This window comes from Rissa tridactyla, chromosome 3 (genome assembly GCF_028500815.1).
Source record: "Rissa tridactyla isolate bRisTri1 chromosome 3, bRisTri1.patW.cur.20221130, whole genome shotgun sequence".
Lineage (NCBI taxonomy): Eukaryota > Metazoa > Chordata > Aves > Charadriiformes > Laridae > Rissa > Rissa tridactyla.
The window spans coordinates 93,040,571-93,054,852 of NC_071468.1; the positions used below are offsets into that span (position 1 = coordinate 93,040,571).

At 43.8% G+C, this 14,282-nt stretch overlaps 1 protein-coding gene across 1 annotated transcript in view; it reads right to left on the reverse strand.

Moving 5' to 3' along the window:
• The window catches only part of CD109 (CD109 molecule), an 81,178-nt gene extending 72,142 nt beyond the window's left edge, over nt 1–9,036 (reverse strand). The window contains exons 1-2 of the mRNA XM_054197202.1: nt 8,808–9,036; nt 8,334–8,494 (exon numbers count right to left, since the gene is read on the reverse strand). Coding sequence (XP_054053177.1) covers nt 8,334–8,494; nt 8,808–8,878 — 232 coding nt within the window. The 5' untranslated portion in view covers nt 8,879–9,036. The remainder of the gene's footprint in view (nt 1–8,333; nt 8,495–8,807) is intronic.
• Between the last annotated feature and the right edge of the window lie 5,246 nt (nt 9,037–14,282).

A 14,282-nucleotide genomic window follows, 5' to 3' on the forward strand; every position in this document is an offset into this window, starting at 1 on the left:
TCATAAAGGGAGAGAGAGAGGCAGGGTAGCAGCACTGCCTATGGAGAAATGCATAAAGGGACAGAAGGAATAATCTGAACTGGACAGAATTTATCACCTGAAGGTCCGGCCAAGAGACAGGGCACCGCAGCTTTAGAGGACAGGAGAAAGGCAACATGCACAGATGTTTTTGTGATTAAAGCTATGTTTTACCAAAATCTGCAGTCGCTAGCAAGTTCTAGCTTCAGTCTGCAATGCAGAGTGCAGGGATATTTTCCTAACAACCAGGACAATTCATGACAAAAAAAAAAAAACCCTTCTCCAGCTAAATCCAAAGGTTTTCCCCAGTCTGCTTTTACCCCACAATCAGAAGAGTGGTGGAAACACAACCATAGAAGGGACAACCAGAAACACTCATGACCAGGACAGAATAGATACAGATTTACCGGAAGGTATGAAGAGAATCTTCCTCTTCTCTGCCCCCTCATCATGGCATTCCCAATGTCTTTCTACTTCACATGGCAAAAGAGTCGTGGTACCTCCCTGCTTGTCCCTTTTATCAGTTCAGCCCTTCTTCTCTCACCAGCACTGCAGATCCAGCCCTGAGGAAAACCACTGTCTCCCATCCGCTCAGGCACCGCCGATGCTGGACGACCCTTCCCTTGTCCTGCCGCATCCATGATCCATCCCTTCCATGAGCAAACACCAAGTTTCCTGCAGACTGTCCCTTCCGCTTTCTTTTTAGACTTAGGCCATAATTTAGACATTTAATCCTCCACTCAGTTTTCTAAAGTAAAACAACCAACTCTACGGATTCTACTATTATTACCACTTTCAGCTGAGTCGTCAAAGAGCAGCCAGTTGGAAGAACACAATACTTAAAACGCTCTGTGGTTTATCTGAGACACCGCATGCTGGGTAGGAAAACAAAATGGCTTCATATTTCTAAAACTAAATCACCCCTTTAATCAGAGACCTTCTGACGGCTGTCCAGCAACTACCATCCCAGACGCAAGTAGTACAGGCCCTTTTCGACTTTTCCCTGAGACCAGTCTCTAAGAGCCATCCATGGACTTCTTGTCATGCACATGACATTATCACTGCCTGCCATACCCAAACAACTATATTCCTGAGAATTATAAATTTACAGCTGTTAGCAAGACAAGTTTTGAATAGTACAGAGAAAACTTTCTTGACGTCAGATCCAGTCTATGAAACTACACAGACAATTCAGAATAATCTCAGACTTAAGCCTTTTACACAACTAAATGGGAAATTCATTTCATTCACTTAGTTTTCCCTTGGTGACTCTATACAAACACACAAACTCACAGGCATCAGCACATCCTGATTACAAGGCACAGTTGGCCATCATTATTATCCATTCTGATGTCCATGAAATAAACACAGATGAAGCCACTATTACTGCCATTTAAAGCAGCTGCAGTATTTATTCTGATTTTAAACATAGGGAAATCATACTGGGACAAAATGTGTCTATGCCTGTCTATGGCAGAGATTTGGCAGTGTTAATACCACCCTCGTTGCATCAATTGCTGCAACTGTACCAAAATTCCAAAGTAAGTCACCTCTCAAACTCATTCACTGCAAATAAAACATTCAGGAACTATTTAAGTTTCCTCTTAGAGGGACTGAAAAAAGAAGGTTTGTTTTCGTATTAGTTTTCTTCCGTTTCCTGGAATGGATTCAGAGTCTGTGATGACAAAGCCACAAAACTTTTCTGAGATCACAAAATTGTTTAAGTATATAAAAATATTACCAGAAACTTCCTTCATTGGTAAATAAAGGCAATATAATTCCCTAACCATACAAAATAAGCACCTGGACCTCACAGCTCCAGGAAGCTGAAGAAGTAGGGGAGAAAGGGTCTGTCACTCTGGCCACGTTTTCTACCCACATACTTATTTGGATCGCAGTGAATGTAGGTGAACCAGCATCATTTCTTGCCATGTGCTATTCAGGCTCTGCAGACAGAAAGTCAACTCTGCCTTCACAAACAGGTAGTCAGGGATAGCAGAGCATGGGAACCAGCAGTGCTGCCAATGCAGAGAGTTGTAGAGAGTCTCATGAAAAGAGAAGTCACCTGTGTATGACTGGAGACCCAATGAATTTCCCAACTGTATCCTGCCTCTGCAGGTGCTTATATAACCCTCATCACTTCATTGTGGGTCTCTTTCTAATTAGACACCACCAAGGACATCACCCTAGACCCATCTGGAGATCCACTGTTAGTACCCACCCCTTTCTCTTTAAAGCTACCTTTTATGTATCTAAAGGCTAATAACCAGGTGCATAGCGCACTTCTCCTGACATGTCACCCCAGTTCCTCCCATCTCTCCTGAAATGCTTTCCAGAAGGTAGAAGAGACTCCCAGGGTCAAAGCAAAAGACTGTTTAGCCCAAGGTCCCATCTCCAGCAACGGTCAAGAACAGACATCTGAACAGCGTAAAAACAGAACAAGTACTCAGTGCTTGGGTACTCTTCCCAGCCTATGCAATCTGAGGCTTGGGGCTTGAAAAGACAAAATTAATGTCTTTATACTGGACGAGCCCCTTGATAGACTTTTATCTCATGAATTTGTGCAATCACATTTTCCATCCGCAACACCTGGGACACGGAGTTCCACAATTTATTTCCATCTCATGTGAAGGCCCACCTTCTTCTGTCTGGTTTGAACTTGCCTCCTCAGAGATCTCCCATCTTTCCCTCTGCTCTCCCTGGAATTTCTCCAGTTGGTTCACAGCCTCCATGAGGAGTGCCCCAAATCAGGCACAGCATTCCCCAGGATACCTACTTGGAGCTGTGAAGATTACTAGAATACTTTCTCATAGCTTACAGAAAATATTTCTGTGTATACATTCGAGTACAGCATTTGCCTTCTTTTTTGAGCACCACAGTATTACTTACAAGCTTTCACCTTTTCGTACCTTTAAACCATCACCCGCCTCCCACCCACACACCCTTTTCTGCAGGACTGCTGCCTCACCTTGTTCCCCACCCAGTAAATGCACTCTCTTTTATTCCTCAACAAGAGCAGAACTATGAAGCTGCCCCAGTGAATCACACTCCATTTTTCCCCTTAATCATTTCCTGTATTGCCAAAATGAGTTCAAAATCTAATCCTTCCTCCCAGCATCCTTGCCACCCCTTCACTAATCTAATAAACATTCTCCCCTTTTCACCCATGTCAGTCATACTGAACAACACAGTTTCAGGGCAATCCATTTCCAGTTTGAGAGTGAACCACGTAGACCTACTTTGTGAATATTATTTTCCATCCAGCCACAAACATATTTAATAAGAGTTCCATGCTGTCCCCGCTTCCCCAGCTGGCTTGTCAGAGTGCCACACCAGACTATCAAAAGCCTTACTAAAGTCAAAATATAAGAATATCCCGCTGCTTCTCCACCTACAACCCCTGCCAGACCATGCAGGTTTTCAATCTTCCAGAACTTCTCTCTTCACTCGTGCTCCCAAAGCTTCACCAGTAGTTTTAAAATTAGTTCAATCAATTCCCTAAATACTCTACATGCAATGTTATCAGGCCTAAACATCTACTTTACCAAAGCACTCTTTAGCCTGTTCCTCCCCTTTTGTTGCCTTAATTCTTACCCTTTTCCATGGCAGTTAGTTAATCCTCTTATTGAAGACGGAACACTTACTGCCTCTCAGCATCACTGACCAATGCTCTTCTCATCACAGTGAGTAGCAAGTCACATCCTTTGCTAGCTTTCAAGCTATCAATATGATATTTAAAAATCATGCCTTATTATCCTTCACATTTTTTCCTACTCACGGTTTGGCCTTTCAAGTTTTGCCCTTTCTTACCCGTGCTACTCCTTTAAGCTCAACCTTTGTAATCTGGTGTCATTTTCAGTTTATACATGCAGTTTTCCTTTATTTTGTTGGGGCTCAGCCAGTGATAAGATCATGTTTAGTTACTTTATGTCTTACCCTTCTGCTGTGTTAGGGTAATGTGTGCTTATCACTTTAATATGAGTCCCTCAAGAGCTTTCTCCCTTTGCTTCCCTTCCTTCGGGTTTCTGATAGCATCTTACCTCCTGATTCCTGTTGTTTATTGGCTTTTTTTTTTTCCCCCAAAATTCAGAGTCTTTATTTTTCTCTATCCTCCCTTTCCTAAAACCTGTAAAGCCCCTCAAGTTCACAGTAGCAACAGGGAATCCCACAATGGCAGGTGAAATATTACCTCCTCTGTAAAAGTTGCCCCACTGCCACCATTTCTGCTATGACTGAATTATTTCACCCTTCTCAAGGTACCGTGAAACAGCCTGAAGCGCTCAATCTGCCACACTCTCCATGGCTGGATATCGGTAAAGAACATGGTGACCAGAACAACCTCACATACAAACACGTAAGCCTTGAGCCGCAGGACTCTTTCCCTCAAACCTCAAAAACAGCATCCAATCAATAAGATAAAGCTCAAGTATTGGATGGCATCGTTACTTCCATCTTTCTGCAAACTGCTTAATGTGCCTGTCAGCAGGATGGATTCAACAACAGGCACAGAAACCTGAGGTTTTTTCTTATATGTACTCCAGCCATATGAAAGCCCGTAAGAGAGCGCCCTCTTCTCTACTAGCTCCCTTTCCTCTGGGTCCAGCCCCAACACCTCCTTCCCCAAAACTTTTCCTTTGTTCTGCACGTGCTGACTATTTGACAACTTGTTTCTCACAGAGCACAGTTACAGATATGTTTGGAGGTGGAGGTTATGCACACAAAATCACGGGACTCCTGCTCTCTTGCTGTTTAGCTTTTTAGGCATTGATGCAGAACTGGGCAGAAACGAGCTGTCCCACTAAACTGCCAGCACAATCCTTTACCCCACAGATTTTCAGCACAGATGATTTTGTGGTCACCAACGAGCCAGTCACTTTATTCTGAACTAAGGTATACAGAGGCAACTCAAGGTTAACAAAAGGGACTGGCACACTTAGGACATTCATTCCCATTTAGCTGTTCCTTTACAACTTACTGTTCCTAGTGTTTTTCACTGTTTCACATACTAACGTGGCCAGAACCATATTATTAAGTACGCAAAACATGCCTTCGGGTAAAAGCAGATTTTCCATTGTCTCTATGGATGATCACTACATGTCTGAGCTTGACAGACAGTCTCACAAACTCTGTCGTGTTTCGTAAATCCTACCTGAGTATCTACCACACTCTAGCTCAGTAACCTCTGTTAACGAGTAAGTTTACTCCTCTCTAGAAGTACAGAAAAGCAGTGCAAATCAATTAACACGTACAAGTATTTTACGGGGAACCCAAACTACGCATGCTACTGTAAACCAGATTCTTCAGTTCACAAAGTAGTTCTCCTCACATACATTATGTTGTACCTTAAATACCAAAAGCTCTAACTAAATCTTATTCTTAAGGATTAAATGCATTGGCGCAGTTGGGTAAATGACACCTCATTACACGTGAAAGCTTTTCTTAAAACTAATTTGTTTTTTCAACTTACATGCTACTTAACTCTTCCCAAAACATTCTAGCACCAACAAGGAAAACAGACTTTTCAGAAGCTCTCGCAATTAAGGTATAAGGTTTCTCATACACTAACACATACTGCAATGTCTGGGTAGCAAACCCTGTACGACAACACTTCTTGCCAATTCAAACTACATCTTTATTGATCAATGACTGGATAAATATGCATGGCAAGAGTTACCCTTCACTGTAATCACTGAAAATCAAGCCATTCATGCATAAAACTTAACTTGCCTGTCTGTTATTCGCATCTTTTTTGTTGGTGGTGTTGACCCAGAAAACCCAACAGCTCAAATTGCACATAAGCCATTGTTATCTTCTGCAGTCATTTTCAATCAGGGTGAGGATCTCTCATACTGCATTTCCACAGAAAATGTGTCAAGGCTTGATACGGTGCACAGAAACAGCTTTAGTTAGTGCTTCGTGTTTTTCTGGAGTTCGCTGCAGACAATGGAAACCTATTCTCTCCTGGTGACCCACTGATTATTATTTTTTTTTGGTTATACTTGTTCACACAAAGTTTACCTGTAGCAGCAACATCCTGCTTGCAGACATTCAGTTGGTTTGTTTTCACTACATTTAATCTCATTTACTTAATTTCTGTACCAAAATATCGGTCTTAAACAATCTCCCTTGCTACAGTACCTTTGGATCCTGGAATATTGAGCAAAGCTCAAAATATCACACTTCTTTAAATGCGTGTGCATGCATACTTTCTCCCTCACTCCAAAGAATACAAACTAGACACTTAATAATAAATATATTTCTTTCCCTCTGTTGTATGAAAAGCACAATAAAGGCGTGAACCAAGCTCCACTGCTAAAGCCCTTCTCTAATGGACAATTTCCCAAAAACAATTCAGATATCAAAATTCCACTTCTAGTAACATTAAGACAATGAATGTTTTATCAACCATCAGAGGGCAAGCACTCTATATCTTATATAAAGCAAGATTTAGATTATATAAATTAAAAATAACTGCACCTCTAATTCAACAAGATTGTTTTACGGAGCTAATTCAGAAATTTACACCAGTATATGTACCATACTGAGCTGCTGCTGGAGAATCAGAGCGCATCCTTAGCTTTAAGCAACTGCAGATGCACGTTGCCAGACAGGTATGTAATAGCTCTTATGCTATTTTATTAATAAAAGCAGTGTCCTCAGCCTGCCCTCTGTCCCCAGCACCCAAATCCCAACTCTGCGCCCATCTCAGTTCCATCAGCACAAATGTCTGCACACCAAACCAGGGAACCCGTCTGCCTAAAAAAATATTCAACAAAATAAAAACTTTATTTTTCAGTCAGATCAGTTTCTCAAAGCAGTTAATCCCTTGCTTTTGCTGTCACCATGCAAGGAAAAATACAGAACATAATTGAGCCAGCTGAGGCAACAGTGCCACTGAATTTGCAGCCTAACCAAGGCAGGCAATCAGTTCCAGCTTTCTGGATATTCAGCACAGTCAACAACTTCAGCTACACCCTGCCTCTCTTAATACTTATTTTGCATAGACACATGGCAATAAAAGTCATCAAACTCATGTGCACCACAGGAACAGTAATACCACTGTATTAGCGACTCTGTGTAACCTAATGGGCCCAAGTGACAGATAAAGCAACGTTTTCTGGGCATTAATGTATGCAGAAATGATGTCATTTAAAGAAGATTTTGTGTGCCTGGAGATATGTTTGGGTTTTTTCCTTCAACTGCAACAGCTGGCCTAATAAAACCTCCCCCAGTCTTCCTTCACGTTCTTAAGACTAACACAGCTACAACAATTTTGCTACATATTTTATCTTAAGGTTGTTTTGTTCTTCAGTGAAGAATTTAAAGCTTAAGAACCTTACTCTGACAAACTACTTTCGCTCTGAGTAACTCTATTCACAACTGATCCACTCCTGTAGCACCTTCAGATACGCGCCTTCAACACTGCATCCTCTGTTACAGGGCAGTTCCCTTGCTGCTGGCCCATAACAGTTTTGCTTACGTATTTGTTCATAGAGAACAAATGACTAACAACTTAATGCTCAGATGCTTGGCACCTTTTTTTTTTCTGTTCCATTTATGAAGTAAAAAAGCATGGAAAATTCAAATGTATATTTAAAAGACAGGAAAAAGATTAAAAATTAATAATAAATCTATGCACTTCAAGTAATGCAGCATAGCATTTCTCCTTTTTCCTCATTGTATCCAGTCTGATACAGTGTCATACCTGTTCCTGAACACCCACCCACCCACCATTCCCTCTGCCTTGAGGAACTCCCAGTGTCAAGCATCATTCTCTGTGCTGTGCAGACACAGACATCCACATAGTTTCATATGCCTGGAATTACCAGTTGCTTGTCTGTTTTATAATGTTGAAAAGGACAACAACAGACAGGTTGAAATTCATGCAAGGCTCACTGAACTTGATGTTAAGTAGAACGGAAAGCAGGAAATAAAAGTCAGTATCATTAGAGGAAGAAAAGGAGAAGACAGCACCTCTTCCTCTATTTCTTCTTTGGTGGCCCCACTACCTTGACCAGAGTACTTCTTGGTTCCTCAGAAACCCCACATCCATCACTTCACTACTATCTGATTATTTTCAGAGTTTATGATGTATTAACACACCCATGCAACCACTGGCTATCAAGCTCAGTTGCGCACCTGAATGCAGAGCCAGCAGAGTACAAGATTTTTCCATAAGCGACCCCTACTTGGTAAAATAAAGTTCCTATTTTAGTACCGTTTAGAAGCTGTGATATTTTGAGAGCAACAAAATATTGGGCGGGGGGGGGGGGAAGGCAAATCTAAATCCTTCCAGGCCAACTCCATTCTCTTACCTTTCTCAAAGACCATTTCCCTGCTCAAGATGGTCTCGTTATCTCTGATCACTTCTCCCCTTACGGTGACCTGTGCCGGGCTGTCCGGCAGCAGGGCTACCCCAACAGTCACGTTTGCTCCCGGCCTGATGTTCCAGGGAACTGCCACCAGGAACGTAGGTCTGGAAAATCGAAACGGGCAGAGGGAGAAAGGGCAGGGAGTGAAATAAAAATCGCCAAAAAAAGTAACAGCGTCCGCACAATAACGTAGGATACGTGTTGCATAGCTTTTCCGTTGCACTCCGCTGCGGAGGCTGGAGGTGATGCTCACCCAGCGCACCCCGGCTGTGCCGGACGGGGGGCGGCAGCGCTGCTCAGTCCGGGGAGCCCCCGGGGAAGCGCCCCGCTGCCCCGCTCAGCCTCCGCGCCGGGCGGGGAGGGGATGCGCAGCCCCCCGCGTACCCGCCCGCCCCCGGCCCCCCCGGCCCCACGTACCCGGCTTCCGCGGAGCTGCAGAGGAGGAGGACAAGGAGGAGGAGGGGGACGGTGCCGAGGGACCGCGCCATGGCGCTCCGTGAGCGCTGCCCCGCAGCCCGCTGTGTCCGCCGCTATGCGCAAGGCCGGGGCTGGGACCGGGGCCGGGAGCGGGACCGGGGCCGGGCGGGAGGCGCCTTGGCAGGCGGGGGAGGGAAGGGAGAGGCCGCCGCTGCCCCAGCGCCAGGCGAGCTCCGCCGGCGGCAGCCGCATGAGCACCCGCGGGGGCGTTCCCGGGGCCGGCCCGGGGGGGGACCGGGCCGGGGGGGCAGCCAAGCAGCGAGATATACACACACACATCTACATCCAGGGGTGCGTTTCTGCTCCCCGCAGCCCGCACCCCCACACCTTCGGGCAGACGCAGCTGGGAAGCGGGTGGGATTCTCAAACGAACACAATACGCCGCAAAATTAACACCGGGAGTAACGCTTTCCGCCCGTAGCGTGGGGCAGAGCCGCGGTCTTGTTGCCGGGATCTGCCCGTTTATCGCTAAGGCTTCGCACTGCAGAGGCTCGGAGAGGCTGGGAGAGCCCGCCGAGGCGCGATGGCGCGGGGCACGGGCTCGGAGGTGAATCGGGAATGGTTCTACGTCTGAACGGGGAGAACGATGCTGGCAGGAATTCCAAGGAGCCTTCTAGATGCATAAACGTGAACTGATTGGTAATGTAGCTCTGGCTGGACTGTCCTCTGTGCCCAATATCTGTAAAATAAGGACATAGGATCATAGAATAGTTTAGGTTGGAAGGGACCTTAAAGATCGTTTTGGTCCACCACCCCCCCACACACACACACACACCCCGCCATGGGCAGGGACAACTCGCACTAGATCAGGTTGCTCAAAGCCCCATCCAACCTGGCCTTGAACACCTCCAGGGATGGGGAATATGCATCTTAACCCACTTTCAGGCTCCGAAAAGTGCACTGAAGCAGTTTGGGTGAGATTCTTCTCCTATAGTATGTTCATTGTAACTGTGTAGACTAGACACATCCAACGATGATTTGATTCATCTGAATTATTTTATCCCTGCACAAGTCTAATATGTTAAGGAATTCCACACAGTTCTTGAAGTCTTGTCTCTTCAGAAGTGCTGGGCTGGCATCCTCTGCATTCTGTTGCACAGAGAAAATATAGTCAGTTATATCCCTGAGTAGAAGCATCATGTTTTGTTCTTATAAAAATCAGATATGAGCAGTAAATGTACATAAAGACTGTGCTCTATCAGTATCCCAGGCAGTCATGCAGTCTTTTCACATCTTTTAAATTTCCTTTTGTAAATTTTCATACCTCTGCTAATTCTTTTTGGAGTGCCAGTCTTTGTAGTGACAGGAGGGAGGGTGACACATCTCTAGACTAGGAAAGGAGGGATATTACAGCAACCACAGCTGATATCTGGGAAGTCAGTCTTGGCAGCTCCTCACCTGCAAAAGGTGCATGATGAAGCAAAGTTTGGGAGATGTTTGCTGTTTTTATTTGTAAGTCCTTAACTTGTTGCTTGTGATAAACAGGCAAGGAAGATGAACAGTCACGGCCAGTCCTTTTCTTGGAGACAGTGGGAAAAAGGGCTTACAAGTAGTGCCACATCCCAGGCACCCCAGCCTGGGATGGTAAAGCTACTCATAGTACATGTTTCTCCAGTCTCTGGCACTGAGCCCAGCTGGCACTCCACCATACCTGTCAATACTAATCAACTCTCTTAATCTCTGAAACGAGGTGGCCACATCCAGACTTCCTATTGGGTATGGTCCATGCTAACCTCCAAACCGCACCACGAATTGTTCAAGAGAGCACTTGCTGGCCAGGGCAAAACCATGCCAAGGTCAATTTGAGGATAGAGACAATCAATTTCCAGTCCCAAGAACATTTGCTGGCACTGTTTAATTCATTAGCATGGATGTAGCCCAAAAGTCCATTAGTGAAAGTGTTTGCAAACGTCACAGATTTTGCCCAGTTGTGCAACAGTATTGTGGTCTCCCATCTTACCTTTTTTTTTTCCCTAAAGGCTTGTTATTTAAAGATACTTTTGAACATGTATTTGATCTCTTCTTCTACAAAAATACCAATAGAGAAGTCCTACAGCAGTAAGAGAAGAAATGGATTATTAATATTACAATTTAATCTGTCCTGAATAGTTTTATCACTATAAACAGAAATTAATGTTAGATGCCATTCCATAACAACATGCAAGCTCCATTTCTTACAGCTATGTCCATGTACTCAGAGACAGGCTAAATCAATGGAGGATCATCCTACCACTTCGAGATCTCTGAAGCTCCAAGCCCTCTGAACATAACCCCGTCAGTCCTTTCCTAATCCAACATGGAGTTTCCTCTGCTGAAGTTATACTACCCTCTGATTTCCTCTGTCTTGTTAGAAGACACTTAAAGTCTAGGATATACAACACTGTAGGTACATGTAAAGGGTTTTGATGGTTAAACATACCATTTAGGAATCAAACGTGGTACATAAGGATTCAGTAAGTTCCCAGTTAGCAGAAAACTTAAACACATAATAGCCCATTTCAGACCTAATTTTAAGAGTCACCTCTTACCGTCATCTGAACAAGGTCTTGCTTTTCAAAGGTGCTCCGCAGCTGCTAGTTTTCATTGTAATGTAACATAAGTTGTGATTTCTCAGAAACACCACTTCAACTCCTACATTCTTTTATCAAATGTGGTCCCAAAGGGTCCAGGGAGTAGTTATACTGTGGGATGGTTCCCGTGAGAAAGCCAGCCCCAGGAGCTCCCTCTCCCATTCTCCACTCAGCACCTCGCAGCCCCACTCTGCAGCCTGTGCCATACAGCTCTTTCTGAAGAGAGGTTTATTTCTAATGCAACTCATTTCAGTGGCTTTTGTGTTTGCAACATAGCCCCACAAGTGACTATCAGCACAGTATGTAGATAGGAAACTGTGGAGTGTGAGCAGATACGAGGTGAAATAAAGAAATTTTAAGCCAAATTCAGCCCTATAGCCAGTGCATGCGATAACTACACCATGTATCTCAAGCATCTTCTGCCCATTCCTCTGCCCACAGAAAATAAAAATTACTCAGGAGTAATTGGAAAATGAGCATACTTTTAGCGAATTGGGCTAAGCCAACATCCTGTTCACACTCACCAAGCGTTAAACTATTTGTTCTGTTGGAGTTGACTTGTGTGTCAGGTAAGCATAATATATCACGCAACCTTACTGATTACAGGACTGTTATATTCCCCTGCGCTCTGTTAATCTGCTCATTTCCATTTATGGTTGCCTACGCTAGGGTTTTGTTATACAGTTACATGTCACTGTTTAGTTTAATCTAAGTCAGACTGGCAACTCAAAAACAAGCAGCTCTTCAGTTTGTGCTAAACTGGCCAAATTTAACCTTAGTGGTACCTAGATTTGAAAAGCTTTTGCATACCCATTGGCTTCTGTTATAGGCCACAAAACATCCTCAGCTGAGAACTACCTGTCCACCCAGAACAGGCCTATTAAACTGCTAGGAGATGTGTGTTTAACTAAACAAAAGACCTTAGCCAGGGTACACATCATTTTCAAGACCATAGAAACAACCATTTGGCAGTGTCTCAGGCCTAAGTAGGTTTTAAATGCCTGGCTCTGACAAACACCTGAGAGACAAAAAACTGGAAGCGGGGAACTGCGCAGCAACTTACTGAGATCACTGTGTGAGGGAAATTTGTTTTGGACCTGACTTCTGCATATTAGGAATGATTTTGAAGAAGTATAACCTAGCATGAAAGGATTTAATAATCTTCAACTGCTCCAAGCCAGTGAAGCGGCTACTCTGGAGATACAATTTGGGAGGTAAAACAGGTTGTCATTGGATTCAGCATGCCAACCAGGAAAGCTAGCTGAAAAATCCCTCTCTGTTCAATCTTCGCGTTTTGGAGTTAAGCAAGCATTACCAGACTCAAGTTTTACACCCATCTGTGATATGTCACCATAATGAAAATTCCACTTTTACCACCTTCACTGCTCCCCAGGAAGCTAATTTTGCTAATCCTTCATGGCCTTTTACAAACAGAGCCTGTAAAGGCTGCGAAAGTCATCTACAGCACTGGCTACAGTCTCAGGCAGCTAACAACTATACTGTTGTCTGTTCCTATAAAACTTAGTTTAAGTCAAGCCAGAATATATGTATCAGTATCAGCTGAAATCACACCTTTGAGTAGAAGCCTAGGCATACCCTAAGTAAAAATGTGTTTAAGTAAATACAGAGAACTGGAATGGTTCCTTAATGGTTCCGGAAAACAACTTCTGCCTTGGTAAATAAGAAGGATCACAGCACCTAGCATGCACTACTAATTGTATGGAGATTGGCTGGAAATAAACACATGCACAGCAAGGTCTGCTTTTGCTAATATCACATGTAGAAAATAGTACTCTGGTAAGTGTGAGGACCTAAGCACTACCAGTAGTTAGGACCCCCAAGAGTTAAAATACTGGGGAAAATCTCAACTGAGTCAAAATCTCATTGACTTGAAGGGTCAATGCCCTGTCCTGCTTTTAGCATTAGACGGTGAACTTGGCTGGTCAGACATTCAGCTGGATTCAGCAGGCATTCAACCAGATTGTCGTGCAAATAAAGGATGTTTCCATGAAATGAGGCAAATTCAGGGAAATCTGAGAGCTATGTTATGTGGAAATTTGAATCAGAAGACCACTATAGTCTCTTCCAGCACAATATTTTGTCTTCTCAAAGCTTAGCCGGTTGCCTTATGCATCACTGAACTCAAGGCCTGCAACAAAGCTCATTTAGGGGATGGATAAATCTTTTAATTAATCTCAATAGGCTTTGGATGAGGTCCTAGCAGAAACTGTGATTCAGCAGCTCACAGAACTAAGAAGGAAGCAAAAGTCTGTTTTATCACTCATTGTGAGTGGACAAGAATTACAGTGAATACTAAAAATAGGTGGATGTTAACAGGAGATTCCATGGTAGCAGGAGGGCACATTCCTTGCTTGGATGTAAGCCGGAAGAGTTTGCATTTGCTGGAAAGTACTGACAGGATCATAGGATATAAAGCTCTCCCAGAAGTGCCCAGTGACAACACTTCTGATGCTGGTTCTGGTGATGGAGTCTGTCGAAACGTTTTTCATTACACTGATGAAGGGTGTGCCACATACTGAAACTTGCCCTGAGCTATCAGGGTGGAGTTCCGTGAAAATCTGGTCGACGTTGCAATTAAGATCTTTTTTCCTAGTACCTGAAGACATCTCTCTTGATAAATAATGTTATTTGCAAATTCACTTCCAGCTTGAACTGTTATTCCAGGCATAGTGGGTAGGATTCACCTGGTCAAATGTGGACTCTGCAATTGTCTCCAATTAGATATTTGCATTTGCTGGATAGACAACAGAGTGAAGCGGGCACTTTTCAGACCAGATTTATATGAATCATTAAGATACCAACGTTTGAATTATCGGACATTCAA